We start from the raw sequence: 15,541 nt of genomic DNA, 5'->3' as shown, positions 1-15,541 counted from the left end.
TCTGAGCTATTCTATTCAATTCATCTACCAACGGCCATCGGACAACAGTCCGCCAGAATTTTTCATTCTGCTTGGATGCCATTTATGTTGCTTGCGGCCCATTTTTGGCAAATTAGTGAGTAGGGGGTAATTCATTGAGCTCTATCGTCGCTATGGAATCAGAGCAGCTCATGTTCAATATGTCGCACTATTTTACACATTTTAAGAGAATTCAATTTTTGTATAGTTTTCAATGCATTTCGGCCATGGCTAACTTTGAAACAATGGTGACAAACGTCATCATGGACAAGATATGACCGAAAAATGAGAAGTTTACAAAAACTCGATTTCAAAATGGACATAAGCTACTTTGATTCCACAGCGACTAGTAGAAGGATCAAGGTTGTGAACTGTGCAGTGTGCAGCTGGCTTACCGTGACAAATAACGCCAATTTCTAGTCACGTGGTCCGCTGAAGAGTGCTCTGCCGATCAGATGAACCTGCATTGCAATATAGAATGTAAACGTGGAATGGCAGCGACCGATTTTGCAGCTTCGTTCCGCTTCGCTGAAGCTTTACTCTGACTTATTTTACGGCAGCTACTGTAGGATTTCTGGCAATCCAAAAGTTGTCTTCCAGAGCTCAGAATTTAATGAATTTGGTCTTGATCGAAAGCTACTGTCGCACTGATTCCGAAAATCTAAATAAAAATATGATCAGGCACTGAACCGCTTAGAATTCGCCCTCCAAGTCTGAATTATCGGCATTGTCCGAACAATCGAAGAGCCGCAATGGGTCATTGTTATGGTCATTGTTTTGCGGTCATCCGATTGTTCTGAACAATGCAGATTTTAGATGTTGAGGGTGGTTTTTCATCTCACTACGGCGCTTCACCATATTTTGATTAATATTTTCGAAATCAGTGCGACAGTAGCTTTCGATCAAGATCGGATTCAGTAAATTCTGAGCTCTGGAAGACAACTTTTGGATTGCCAGAAATCCTACAGTAGCTGCCGTAAAATTAGTCCGAGTAAAGCTTCAGCGAAGCGGAACGAAGCTGCAAAATCGGTCGCTGCCATTCCACGTTTACATTCTATAATTGCAAGTTAAAGCTGCAATCGTAGAGACGCTGGTGATCTGCAATCTGCGTCATCATCATGCAGAGGAACGAAGCCAGCGGTTCTACGCGTTTGTCAAGGATTCGGAAGTAGATGGTTGGTGCCATCGTATGAACGTTTTTATGCGTTATACCCAGGGCAGAATTTAACATAGCGTTTACATTAAAGATTACCATGATTTTTAATTGATGTTCCGATTTCCCGGTGACTAAGAACGGTGCTATTCAAACATTCATCATCCGTCAGGTAATTTGCGAGAAATTTATATAGATTTGCTGGTTTCCCTGTAGTTTCTGAAAGACTGTCTATAGTGTATCTACTCAGATTCATATAGATGACATGGAACATGATGCCTAGATTTTGATTTGTTGCTCTCACTTGCTTCATTCCTTGAACATGTAGTAAGTTCCTCACGGTACAGAATTTGAATATTGCAACAAACAACACGTTCATAATCGCAATTTATTTACTCTAAGCCAGGGGTGGGCAAACTTTCGAGCTCGCGGGCCGCATTCAACATCTGAATCCATTCGCGGGCCGCACTATATAAAATTGGGATTATAAACCAAAACACAATATTGGTATTTGATTATGTAGTGAGGACATTGAGACTAGGGTTAGTTCGGATATCAATAATTTTCACTATCCGGATAACGGATATATCCGGATATTTTGGAATTTATCTAACCGGTTAACCGGATAATAACTGCTGAGTGGGACAATCGATTTCATTAGGTATGCATGTAAAACGGATCGCAAAATCATTACACAGTGTTATTGTAGAGTAGCCTACCTACCTACGCGCGCAGTATGAGCGAATACAAGAAAAACCACGCAAATTTAATGTTCACTGCTTCTGCAATGCCCTCTTTTTAAAGCACAGATGCATCAATTGTGGGATCCTGTAGCCGGGACCGGAATTTTGTAACAAAGAGTCCACGTTCATTGAATGCTTTTTCAGCTTCCACAGAAGTGGGCTGAATAGAAAGCAGCGCTTCGTAGAGAGTCAAAAGGTTGGCATCCTTTTGACCATCCTTATGTTTAGGTTTGGAGTACTAGAAGGACGACTAGCTGATACTGGAATTGATGCCTTCATGATACCTCGCTCTAATTCACGTGATCAGGCACGCAGCCAGCCGAAAATGTAGGGGGATTGAAATAAAATCAGGGGGTTTCGATTTTTTTTTTCGAATTAATCATCAGCGGAAATCAATTACGCTTGCACGCACGCACATTTTTGCGGACATTCGATGTCATTCAGTTTCGCGGTGTCTCTCTCAGAATCACTAATTAGAATACACTTAACGGCATATCGTCAACAAGCCATCGAGAGATAGGAGCCAATGCATGCTGGGTCCGAGATGGTTAGGCCAGCGATTATATCGTTCGTAGGCCTATTGCAGATGCGATTGTGTAGGTCAACGATAATATCGTGAGCACCAAGCCAATGAAGATGCGATTGTGCAGGCCAGCGATGGAATAGTGTGTACACTGCACATGGCCTATTGCAGATGCGATTCTTCAATCCAGTGGAACTATCGGCTTGTTGAAGACGCGATAAATCAGGCCAGAGACGATAGCCGAGCGCGCGGCAATCAATGACCTAATTTAACGATCTTCTCAGCAGGAGATCGCGTCACATTACATTTTGCGATGTGTACAGACGCATCTCGCTAATTGGCAACACGCTTCTCGTTAATCGGCCGCGCCAACACTGAATACGACTTATTGAAGCTTACTAAAACGTGTAAAATGCATCAGCAACGATTCTTTTTTACCCGGTTAACCGGCAGAAAAATATCCGGATATCAGATAGTGAAAATACCTGCGGTTAACCGGTTAACCGGTTAACCGTTATCCGGATAATCCAACCCTAATTGAGACATTATTTATGCTTATTTAAAACAAAACAAACATTGCTTTGACGATATCGTACACGCGTCAGAAAAAGTGGCGGGATTTCATAAGCTGGTCAACCTCAATAACCAATTTGTCAAAGTTATATAGAGATGAAAGTCGGTTTTCCCGATTCTTGGAACAGGATTGAAATTTAAATCTGTGAAAAGCGATCTGTTCATAGACTTACTAATTCCACTTTTGGTTTCGTTCCAGGACACACCCAATATGGAATAGGTGTCTCGTGCACACCAAAGATTCCACTGACTGCACACAGGTGTGACGCTGAAAACCGCCTTGGCACACCAAAGATATTGCGCTAAACGTACCGGGATTCCAACCTGGGGACACACAATGCTGACAGCATCATATCCATGTTAGCTTCAAACACGCTTCTACTATGTGTAGAAAAAATATAAATGCCCCAATTCTACGCATACTGCGAACGAATCTACCTAAGACACACGCGAATCTTTTTTAATAAGCACATCACTGAAATAACTAAAACTGAAGTGGCCAATCTGAAATCACACTCATGATCTGTATTATGTCAATCTCGTTCAGGATTTCTGTGATGTATAGCAGTTGAAACCTTTAAAACTGCGTGGGCCTTGGCCTTGGGATCGGGCTGCCACGCCAGAAATTAAACATGAAAAAATAATATAGGAAGTATTTACCTCAGAACAGTGATTCCCAAACTTTTTAAGACGCGCCCCTTATGATGGTGAAAGATTTCGCGCCCCCCTTATCGTCATATCACAAAACGCAACCAGGATGCTCGCGAGCCTAACGGATAGTTTAATACCATGCAAGGTAACGACTGTGGTTGAGAGATTTTTAAATATGAAATTCAGACTAAATACAGAGCAATAATTATGAATCGGATGGAAATCACGCCATGTGCGAAAAAAATTTCAGTTGAGCTCAGCTTCGCTCCCCCCCTTCAGATGCTTTCGCGCTGCTCAGTTTGAGTCCCACTGCCTCAGAATTATCATGGTGAAATATAGTAAGAAAAATTTAAATCAAATCCCTGCAATAATTCGATTTTTAGTATTCATTTTATCATTATTTTTATTAAGTTTCTTCACTACAAAAAAAAAATTAGACAAATTTGGTCTTAATGTCTCAAATCGATTTCTTAGCAGAAAAAGTCTTAAAGACCAATTAGTCTTAACAAGTACTTTCTGTCTCAAAAGTAAGACACAAATTGATCGAAAATAGTAGCAGCGATTTGGGGGCATCCTTTTCAATGTTGGGGTCTGTGCGAAGGGGAAGCATGAGAGAGACCTGAATTTGCAGTGTTGGGATATTACTGTACTAAGGAGTTTACAAGATATTCACTAGATAACTTTATCAAGGTACATGCCACTTACTACTGACGTGCAGAGGTGGTCAGTAACGAAGTACTTCTACTTTTTTGAAGTACTCAAGTAGTTTCCCTCTACTTCTGGTACTTACTCAAGTAGATCTGATTTTCGCTACCGCCACCGGTACTTCTACTTTTACTTCGTAATATCTTGTGAATTGCTTACTTTTTGCTATTTTCAGTTTGTCAAGTAGAAGTAGTTTAATCCTCCAATGATAAAGATAGCTTAACAAATTTCGGTACTGTTTTCATGGAGTACCAACAATTAATTTTCATAAAAGTCAAGTAAAGTCCAGAACTTTTGTTGCGCTTCGCGCACAGTAGTTTTGGAGTGTCAAGTATATGATTTCACGAAAGTATCAGTGAATATAATTTAGGCACCGGATTGCGTGGTTCCGCACACACCGCATTGTCGCCCATTTCAAATATTTCATCGCAGTAAATATGGCCCACCATAACGCTTGAAATTACCGTTTCGCAATCTGGCAATTGCCTATCACATCGTAATCTACAAGCCCATGACGTGTCCTAATCTGGAAAAGTGGACTCCGGCTTTTTTGAACGTTACATCTGTTTTAGCAGACCACCTTTCTAGACTAGAGACGTGAAATATATTTTCCGCTTTTTTGTATTTCTCTTTCAATTCCGAGTATCCTACTTCGAGTTTTCATTAAATTCAGTTCTTTTGTCTGCAGAACATGTTGATTGTTGAAGTATAAAAGCAAGTGTAGTAATGCCTCTATTTTCTGAAAATAAAGCTTCACTATATACAATTTTACGATCCACCATATTTTTTATTAACGTATAAGCGTCTCCGATACAGCTTATCCGCATTGCTCTTCGCCTAAACTATAGGGGCCTGATAATCTGGGGTAGGGCGTCATGTCATGATATTTTCTAAAACGGGGTATTCGAGTAAACAAAGGGTTATTATCGAATTTTCATATCAATACTATAATTTGCATCCCACGATGCGGACGAATGCTTATTCTGTCGAAAATTGATACCTCCTGGGATGCATCAATACGAATCAAGCTCTCTGCACCTCCCGCATAGCTCAATTTGCAGCTTTTGACAGTCCATGCGTACAAATTACGAGCGTTTTCAAAACTACTTACTTACTTGAGTAGATTTAAAGTCAGTCAATTCTACTTCTACTTCAAGTAGTTTTGGGTTGCTTATAAAATAAGTACTTCTACTCGTACTTGAGTAGACTTTCTCGTCGATACTTCTACTTGAGTAGCGTTCTTGACTACTTTGACCACCTCTTCTGACATGTAATGTTCAGAACAATATATATACGGTTGTCTGAGTCAAAACTAGCATTTGTGGTGAGTGGGTAAAACGAGACCAAAAAAACTGCAAAATTTGTCTTAAAAACAAGACCAAAAAAACTGAAGCATCAAAAATTATCTCAATAAGCTAGCTGTGTCTGTAAAGTCCTTGGCGCAGTATTGTCCCATGGTCTCTATCACTCTCCCCCTTCACTCAGAACCTAACACTGCAAAGGATGCCCCCTAAGCACTGCTTCTATTATCGATCAAGCTGGGTCTTACTTTTTGAGACAGAAAGTACTTGGTAAGACAATCTGGTCTTTAAGACTTTTTTTCTAAATAGCCTAATCGATTTGAGACCAAATTTGTCTGATTTTATGCTCTTGGCTTAGGTCAACTTTCCGGTCTCATTTTTAAGACCGCGAACAATGTTGTTTCTTGATTAGCGAAATCCGTCTTAAAAACAAGACCAAAAATACTGACGCATCAAAAACTGTCTCAAAGAGCTAGTTATGTCTTAGGCTCTTGGGCCTTGGCCCATGTCAACTATCCGGTCTCATTTTTGAGACCACAAACCATGTTATTTCATGATTAACGAAATTCGTCTTCAAAACAAGACCAAAAAAACGGATGAATCAAAAACTGTCTCAATAAGCACAATATGTCTTATAAGATGCTCTGTATTGGTCTGATTTTTAAGACCGAATGATTGTGACAATTTTATATGGTCTTAAAAAGCTGAATCAGTCTTAATTTTAAGACCTCACTTCATCAGCAAGACTGAAATTGCTGAAAATCAGACCAAATCATCCTCATGTCTTACATTTGAGACCAAATTTGTCTAATTTTTTTGTAGTGTTCAGTCTCTCGCGGGCAGCACAGAACGGTTAACGTTAGGGTTACCATATTTTGGGATCCGGAAAGGAGAACACATTTTAAAAACCACAAAAGTTGAAGTTTTTACGGGAAATCCGGTTGTGTTGACTAAAACAAAAATGTTTTGTGTCATTTATTGATTTATGGCATATTTTTAGTTGTGCCTGTCCATTAGCCTGGCTGTCAAAGCTATCAAGGGGGACATTTAGGGGTCCTCGGAGGACATTTTCGATTTCCTGAAAATGGAGGACATATGGTAACCCTATGTAACATGTCTTACCACATTTTAGTGACACTTTTTCTGTAATGATACATTTAAAAAATTGCTCCAGTCACACGGCGAAGCATGGACCAATCGATTCGAGGAGACGATGCAACTACATTTGAACCCATGTTGAATGCAAAGGTCGATGAATTGTTCCTGAGATGGATTAGCATGCCTCAGCAGAGCTATCTGTTTGAACAACTGCAGAAGGCTCCGTTTCACATCAGCCCCACCAAGAAATTTGAGAGCAAACAAGTGCTTGCGGTAAAATCAGACGCACTGTCATCGGGGGATGGGTCAAATGACAGAACAAAGCCTATACTAAGCCCCCGCCGCGTGTCTAGAGATATAAAACCGGCAAATTCATCCTCCAGACCAAAAGAGAAAGAAAAATCACAGAAGCCAAAACTATCACAAAACGATTGTGGCGATTTCAATAAATCTGTCGTGGATCAAGTTAAATCTTTGAATATCGCTTCCAAGATACCTCGGTTTCATTTTCCGTATGGCAAACCGTCGAACGATACCACCACGCTTGAATTGGATAAAAAGCTCGATGACATATTTACGAGTTTTGGGCGAACACGTATAAACCCATCAGATATGGACGTCGTTTGCAAGGCTTGCGGTTGTCCCGTGTACTGGAAGTCGTGTCTGTTCCAAAAGTCGAAAAAACCAAGCGCGGTGACTGTCACAAAATCGGAAATATGCCTGTTCTGGAAAAATGTATCGTCGAAGAACCACGATGATGCCTCAAAGTTTGTAAGCATCTTTTGCAAAGACGACACACCTTACCTAGAATTTGAAGACTTTTTGCCACTGCTAAAAGATATTGTCGACACCCATCCTGGCCTGTCATTTCTCAAAGACGCCCCTGAATTTCACACACGCTACATGAACACTGTGATCGCTCGCATTTTCTACACCGTGAACAGATCGTGGTCCGGCAAGATCACTGTGAATGAACTGCGCAGAAGCAATTTTCTTTCCGTACTCAAAACACTCGAGGACGAGCAGGATATCAATTCCGTGACCGATTACTTTTCGTACGAGCATTTTTACGTTATTTATTGCAAGTTTTGGGAGTTGGATACTGATCATGACTTGTTTATTGACGCCAACGATTTGGCCAGACATGGCGATGGCGTGATGGGTAGCCGACTTATATCTCGGCTAATGTCAGGAGCGGTGCAAAGGTGCGTGTCTTTCATTGCTGTTCTGCGATTTCCATGGCAATATTTCTTGTGATGTTGAATATTTGATGAGATGAACACGTCTCGACTCGATTCACGTGGCAATTCATCAGCAGAAGTGGCCAAAATAGTCCCCGTTGCTTATTATACTTATATATAAGAAGTAATGCGCTATGTTACTACTCAATTACAGGTAGAAGTCTTTGGTAAAAGATCTGTGGGCCATCTCTTCTATATTCTAATCGCATGTCTGGAAGTGTTGGTGTTCGGAAAGTCTGGATGGTTTCGTTACTTAGCACCAAGAATTCTGTCAAAAATGTCTTACTTTAAAACCTGTCATCAACTAGATTTCGGGCATCGAGCCATCAGGGCATTTTAGGTTCTATCATCAGAGTATCGATAACTAACCCACGGATGAATGCGCAACACGTGATTTACGGTCGAGTGATGCTACATCGTAGGGTAGGGTTGTAACCAAGTCACAAGGCTCCGAGTCGCAAGTCAATCTCACTTTCATAGTTTTGACTCGAGTCAAGTCGAGTCATTTTTAACTCACCACCGAGTCAAGTCCAAGTCAGTAAGCAGAGGGTCAAGTCCGGGTCATGGTATTATGACTCGAGTCCAGGTCATTGTGCTGACTGCTCAGTTTCCAGTTAAAGTCTTGAATACCCAATTTTTATAACTCATTTTGGTGATATCGAATGGTTCCCATTTATGATATACTAATTTTCATCACTTTTAGCAGTTTCTGGTCGCATTTTCAAGTACCAGTCCCAATAGACGAAATCCCAATAGTGTGGTTACTTTACTATTCCTCTAAATTACAATGAAATGTCGGTCTTGGCTGTCTGAGTTTCGAGTCATGTGCAGTGACTCGAGTCCAAGTCGAGTCAATACACAGATTGACTCGAGTCGAGTATTTCTGTATTTTGAGAAAATGACTCGAGTCAAGTCGAGTCATCAAAAAATCGTGACTCGAATCGCTACAGCCATGCTACATCGTCAGATTTGTTATCGCTTCATAGCATGAAACGTAATTGCTAATCGCCTAGATGACGACCGGAGCGCTCAAATTGAATAAAGTTGATTTTATTTGAAAGCTACAGTCGTGCTGACTCTGAAAATATACATTAAAATCTGATCAGGGCAATGGAACCCCCTCGAAATGCCCCTCAAAGTCTGAACATTGGCATTGTTCTGAACAATCGCAACCACGCAAGGACCCTTGTTACGGTCATTGTGCTGCGTCATTGCGATTGTTTATAACAATTTCGATTTTCAGACTTTGAAGGCTATTTCGGGGTGGTTCCATTGCCTTGATGAAAATTTAATGTATGTTATCAGAATCAGCGTGACTGTAGCTTTCAAATAAGATCAACTTGAAGTGCTTTTCACATGTCTCAGAAGGTTTCTACTTGTGATCAAGTAGATATTTATGATGTTTCTCCTACTGATGGGATAATCTTATAATTCATCCTCACCATTTCGTAAACTTGAATTTTTCAGGGCAAACGAAGATTTCAGGAAAGGATCCATGTCTTACATCGATTTTGTGTGGTTCTTAATTTCCGAGGAAGACAAGACGACCAAGACAAGCGTCGAGTACTGGTTTCGATGCATGGATCTGGACGGCGACGGCTACATATCATTGTACGAGATGGAACACTTTTACGAGGAACAAGTCCGAAAGCTTGAACTACTCGACATTGAACCTCTACCCTTCATCGACTGCGTGTGCTCCATGCTAGACATGATAAGACCGGCAAAACCGGACTGCGTGTCCTTGAGCGATTTGAAGCGATGCGGGCAAGCGTCCATATTTTTCGACACGTTTCTAAACGTGGAGAAATACTTGGAGAACGAGCAGAAGGACCCGTTCTCTAACCCTCTGCCCGAGGAGGACGAAGAGGCGGGCGTTGAAAAGCCGACCGATTGGGAGCGATACGCGAGTGTGGAGTACGAATTGCTTGTCGCCGAAGAACAAGCGAACGAGGCTGACGCGTTCGCTAATATGTTGGACGAAGTTAGTCAGAACCAGTCTGGTAGCTTTCAGTTTGGGTCTCACGAGACCAGTTGGTGATTGACTGCTGAGTGTTTGTTTCGTGCAATCAAACGCCGGTGCACAGGTTCATTTCCTTCGAGCCTGTTGTCATATGCTCACTGGTGGGGCAATCCCTGCTGAAAAAACGTCGCTTTTCCTAAAATAATAACCTAGTGAGAATTCCTGTGTTACTACTACTAGTGAAGCTAAATGCTGCTGTCTGGTGAACGTTTAGTTATTGATTGTGAAACGTAATTCCTACTTTTACTGCAGTTCCGCTATGGTGCTTATACGAATGTTCCTTTTTGTGCAACTTCCTGGACAACACCAGTAGTTCAATGCCTAGAGTATATAAGCAGGCAACGGCTGACGACTATTTCCAAATGCAATTTTTGTTCCGCTGCTTGTCGAAATTCAAATTATTTTTTTCCTCGACATGACGTCTTACTGCTGACATCGTTTCATGAGATCGCTGCAGGTACCAGGTAGTGAGTTTTTGTCTACAATTAATATGTTAGCTCGCGGGAGGCTTAAACATTTTTTGTTTGCTCTGCTCTTTTGTTCATAATGGATTGGTCATGTATGATTAAAAGAACGATTATGCACCTAAAACTTCAGTTATGTCATCGGATTTCAAGTTCACCCGAAGATGGTTCATCCTGCGTCCGCTCACTACCGAAAAATCCAGTACTGAGATTGGTCACCACCGAGATTGGACATTACCGAGAATGCAATATATACAATGCAGGCATGTTATGCATATGAACAAGTCGTGAGTGTGCATCATGGCGTGGCCACATTCGGTATGGATTTTCTAGTATCAGTAAGCTAAATTCTTGGCATTGGCTATTCACCGTAATAGCATGGAACTGCATGTTCTTATGCCGCATAATAGTATGTGGGAGTGCTAAATTTACCTCAGTTGGATATAGACGTACGGGCTGGATATATTCATTTAGCCGCTTCGCAAGCCATCAGTAGGCCTACACATTTTAGGAGTCAAATTAGAGGTTTTTCAGCTTGTCACATGATGCACGGTAGGTACCAGAACCAATTCATGAATAGGTCAGATATCTGTGCAGTACCGTGCTGCAGAAATGAATGAAGTGTTTCTTTTACCGTTGTGTCTGGAAGTCTTCAACAAAACACTCGGAGCAACGCAAAGATGAGACATTTTCATGATTGGGGATTTATTCTTAGCAATTTCGGACTAGCCGCTAATAATTCGAGGCATGTAAGATCAGGATGTCCACCAAAAAACCAAATAAAACATATCCCATCTATTTGCTGCCTTATCCCTCTATTCATCTCAGTACTGTTTCACTTCCTGGCGCTGAGTGCCAGTTTGCATGTGATGCTTCGACAAGTGGTCAGTGTATTCCTGATACGGTGTCCTGCCCAGCGGCTGGTCGTTCCACAGATCCGGAGTCAAGTAGCTGTAGGTCTTGGAGATGGCGTTGAAAGTTGCTTTGGCGAAATTTCCCAAAGTAGCGGTCTGACCTCTCGCGGAAGTGTAGCAATCTTCCAAACCCGCCATCTGCAACAGTTTCTTTGGTACTGGAGCAGAAACGATGCCAGTTCCACGCGGTGCCGGAATCAATCGCACATGTACACTTCCACATTTTCCGTGTACTTTACACGGTACGGTGTGGGGTTTACCAATCTTGTTGCCCCAATACCCTCTTCTGATGGGAATGATGGAGAGCTTGGCCAAGATGATTGCCCCGCGAATCGCGGTTGCAACTTCTTTCGAACACTTTACTCCAAGACCGACGTGGCCGTTGGAGTCTCCAACAGCTACAAAGGCCTTGAATCTTGTTCTTTGACCAGCTCTTGTCTGCTTCTGCACAGGCATGATTTTGAGTACCTCATCTTTCAATTGGGAGCCCAAGAAGAAGTCGATGATTTCGAACTCCTTGATTGGAAGGGAGAAAAGATATATCTCTTCCAAAGATTTGATCTTGCCGTCCTTAACAAGACGCCCTAACTTTGTAACCGGAGTCCAAGTCTTCTCGTCATCTTTACCACGTCCTCTGCCCCTGCCTCTACCCCTTCCGCGACCGCGGCCGCCTCGTCCACGTCCTCCAAATCCGCCTCGGAATCCCCCACTGGCTGGTGCTGCGTCCGCCATAGTGCCTAGTTGTCGAAAGACCGTTTGGCGTTGAGCGACATGCGGCGTGATAATTTCTTGGCAGTGGCGTGCGACATCTCATGGCCGAAACCAGTACTAACATTCACGGTTTTGGTGTATGCTCGTTATAAGCTCGCTGAGTTCATAATAGGGTCGTAATTTGTCAAATTAGATACTAAACGATTTAAATTCTCTACACCCATTAAATCAATGCAGTTTCCGATATGTTTTGCATATTCTTGACTGTGGCGTCTGCGGCGATATGACTAGATCATTTGCGCTAGCTAGCGGGTTTAATCCATTAGGCTAATCCCAATCATCATCATCATCATCATTGGTTTATTAGCAATTTTATCAGTTCAATACACCACAAAATGCGATACAATGAAAAGACAGGAAGATGTCGAAGCGACAAGGAGTAGTCTATGGAGTAACATAATTTCCTCAATTCAATATAGATATCGGGCGCATGACTTTGTGATTGAAAAGATGGAATCATTCATTCGTTTATTATTGTTTTATTCACCCAAAACACCTTGACATCCACTTCGGGCAGAGTCCTAGCATAACATTTATAAAGGCTATCATACTAGAAAACATGTTGAAACGAAAAATCCACGGACAAATATTTGATGATTATGAGCGTCGGGTAAGCAATGAAAATTGCAATGCATGCGTTGATCCTGCGCATAGATGTACGCGATAAGTCAAAAACGCGATCCGTTAAATTGAACGCTGTCTGTAGCATTGAATTTCGTGTGGAAAATGGGACTACTCGGGGACTAACTACTTTATCAAATGGTGCACGGGATCAATCAATCAATTCGTTTTATAAATATTTTCATCGTTTCAAAACACCACAAAACTGCGATACAATGAAAAGATAGGAAAGGTGTTGAAACAACTTGGATTAGTCAGACACCCAACTTGGCCTAGGCGAAGTAAAGAAGAGGCATGCACGCTGAATGAAAAGTAATGCAGATAATATAAGACGCAAGCGACAAAATGAGGTGGCATGTGGCGGAAGTCGAGGTCGGTGTTAGGTCGTTGTCCTGTAATCCTGAAGGCTGGCTAGGGATATCGTGGTGGGTGTCTGATCTTAATGGCTACTCCAAGCTGTTTCGACACCTTCCTATTTTTTCATTGTATCGCAGTCTTGTGATGTTTTGAACCGATGAGTATAATAATAAACCTGATTGAAAAAAATCGTGGTCTCCAGCACTGAGCTATATCAGTCTCCAGCTGTACTATTGGGGCGACGGTGATCAGCACGCAAATTATTTCAGATCAATCTAAACACTGCAACGCTGCAGCGATTGTAATCCTTACAGATATTGATATTTATTTTCAAAAAATGTGTCGAGCCTTCGATTCATTGAGAAAATGCCTTCCAGCGTTCCACGTCGAGAAGTAAATAGCCTCCGTGGTGAACACGTCACGAAGACAAAACATTCTGATTCATACGAGAAATATTGCAAGCTGCACTTCCAATGTCACACTGCATGATAAATACTTGGCGATGTGTTAGAAACTCAGTAATGAATTGGATTATCCCTGAATCAAGTTATTATACTATTTATATTCATGATAATTTCAGTTAAACTTCATTGTGCCTAGCGAGAATCGTTTTGTATTTATTTATGGAGCACGTTACAAATCTCCGTGTGGAATATTTTGTAGCGCGCCAGCAAATTGTCATTAAAATCCTGCTAACGCTGCTGTATTTAATTCACGTTTTCGCAGAAGTGTAGTGTCGAAAATTGGGAGTAAATCATGAAGTACTTGATCATCGTGTTGCTTGTTGTCGGCATTGCAAATGCAGAGGTATGTGGAACTGCTAAAGTAACGGACAAGGAAATGTACACGACTACCGAAAGAAGGCTATCCGAAAACACCGCTTTCGTGACGAAATTCAGCGTATCATGTTCTTCCAGTGCAAAAGGTCTGCCGCTATTTGCTGAACTGAACGGTAAAATTTTTCCAGTTACAAAATCTCTTGAAGGAAACGTCTATCAATTGAGTTGGGTAACTCAAGCTTCAAAAGCAAAAGCTGGTGACCAGACGGTCAGATTCTTTGATGATGAAGGCGTCAATGCCATCAGAAAAGCCATTCGTAACGATGAGGACACTTCCGGCGTGAAACCTCTGTTTGTGATCGATGTTCACCATCCCGGCAATACGAGGGACCTGTGGATTACTTCAGAAGTTGTTGGTCTGCTTCTAGCCGGCCTTTTTTATTATGCCGTTTGCCAATTGAGATCCGAAGTTGTCAACTAATCTGCGATCGCGGACATTAATTGCTATACCAGTGTAGGAAAAGTAGAATATTACACTTGATATATTTATGAATTTTGCTATGAAATTGATTTATATTTGGCAGTACTGGAGGAATTATTGTAAAGAGATTCTCATTTTTTGTGTGTTGAGTGTTGATATAATTGAATTTCTATCGTTATAGCCTAATTACACTCTTTGAATAATCAATGCCATGGAAATGTGAATTACACTTTGATATGAACGCATTTTAGAATGTTCAATTTTCTCAAATTAAGTACCTGTAAATTTTTGCATTCATATGTTTGATGTGTATGGGCTTGTGCACTGATGATATTACAATCACAGTGGTAATTTTCTGTGCCTGGTATTCATTCAAACGCTTGTTTGCATTATTTGTGCGGCAAATGTACCTTTATTATGTAATGTGTAATGTTTTATTTGAACCATCCAATTGATGGCAATTTTTGTTTGTGGCTACAGTCTTATATTGTGGACGGACTACGCAGTTTGCTGCCAGATTGTGAACACGTGTGAGGTTGTACCACTTGGGGTTTATGTGTCTCGGTCAGGAATTTCCAGATGTCACTTACCATTGCCAGACTAGCCTAAGCCTATTGATGCTAACAATTGCATATGTCAACGTCACACATAGCACAAGTGTATTTCCTTCTCGGATAAGAATGATAAAACTTCACATTGTCAAATCTGGAATTGAGATTCAATTTCTTGTATTGAGGTTGGGATATGGTATAGTAGCCCAGTCTGGAAGCTGTGGTTGTTTTTGGCAATGAATTGGCGCATGATGTTGCCACCAGTTCAACTGCAGGTAGCAGAACTGTTGTTTTTATTTAGACAGACATGTGTAAATCATTGCATTGTCCATTATGTTATAATTTTGGTGCCTGATAAAATTTTTGGAATTATCAAATGGGCGTCCAAATTCAAGTTTGCATCACGTGTTGGTAATTGCGGTCATTCAAAAACATCATTTGAACACAAAAATACATATCCAATTGTTTCCAACGCATTACTGGCTATTCAATTTTAACGGTAATTGATTTATTGCTGTACTGTCACTATTCAAAAATGCAGTCTCAATTGTTGCTTGAAATAAATTTGCAGATT

At 41.2% G+C, this 15,541-nt stretch overlaps 3 protein-coding genes across 5 annotated transcripts; 2 read left to right on the top strand and 1 right to left on the bottom strand.

The window, feature by feature from the left end:
• Positions 1-677: 677 nt before the first annotated feature.
• On the top strand, positions 678-12,157 carry LOC145444889 (serine/threonine-protein phosphatase 2A regulatory subunit B'' subunit beta-like). Of its 3 annotated transcripts, none has more exons than XM_080322938.1 (3): positions 678-1,301; positions 6,842-7,970; positions 9,474-12,157. In XM_080322938.1, exons 1-3 carry the CDS (start codon positions 1,286-1,288, stop codon positions 10,045-10,047), a joined length of 1,719 nt encoding a protein of 572 aa, XP_080179064.1. In that variant the 5' UTR covers positions 678-1,285; the 3' UTR covers positions 10,048-12,157. The 3 variants fall into 3 exon arrangements, with proteins under 3 accessions (XP_080179064.1, XP_080179065.1, XP_080179066.1); XM_080322939.1 differs by having other exon boundaries at positions 1,059-1,343; XM_080322940.1 differs by having other exon boundaries at positions 1,084-1,193.
• On the bottom strand, positions 11,182-12,173 carry LOC145444892 (small ribosomal subunit protein uS5). The gene has a single exon (XM_080322943.1). The coding sequence runs from the start codon at positions 12,137-12,139 to the stop codon at positions 11,318-11,320; it is 822 nt and encodes a 273-aa protein (XP_080179069.1). The 5' UTR covers positions 12,140-12,173; the 3' UTR covers positions 11,182-11,317.
• A 1,663-nt stretch (positions 12,174-13,836) lies between these two features.
• Positions 13,837-15,539, top strand: LOC145444893 (translocon-associated protein subunit delta-like). Its single transcript, XM_080322944.1, has one exon. The coding sequence runs from the start codon at positions 13,913-13,915 to the stop codon at positions 14,414-14,416; it is 504 nt and encodes a 167-aa protein (XP_080179070.1). The 5' UTR covers positions 13,837-13,912; the 3' UTR covers positions 14,417-15,539.
• Positions 15,540-15,541: the final 2 nt, after the last annotated feature.

The sequence above is a fragment of the Botryllus schlosseri genome, chromosome 8 (assembly GCF_051294905.1).
Source record: "Botryllus schlosseri isolate E-star chromosome 8, Bs_hap1, whole genome shotgun sequence".
In the NCBI taxonomy this organism is placed as follows: Eukaryota; Metazoa; Chordata; class Ascidiacea; order Stolidobranchia; family Styelidae; genus Botryllus; species Botryllus schlosseri.
The sequence above is the reverse complement of the archived record's forward strand: the minus strand, read 5'-3'. Positions and strand labels throughout refer to the sequence as shown.

Bases quoted from the DNA above. Each gene is read 5' to 3' on its own strand.
- LOC145444889 (XM_080322938.1), top strand. The intron at 7,971-9,473 runs GTGCGTGTCTTT...TGAATTTTTCAG, and splicing joins ATGTCAGGAGCGGTGCAAAG to GGCAAACGAAGATTTCAGGA.
- LOC145444893 (XM_080322944.1), top strand. From the start codon at position 13,913: ATGAAGTACTTGATCATCGTGTTGCTTGTTGTCGGCATTGCAAATGCA.
- LOC145444892 (XM_080322943.1), bottom strand. From the start codon at position 12,139: ATGGCGGACGCAGCACCAGCCAGTGGGGGATTCCGAGGCGGATTTGGA.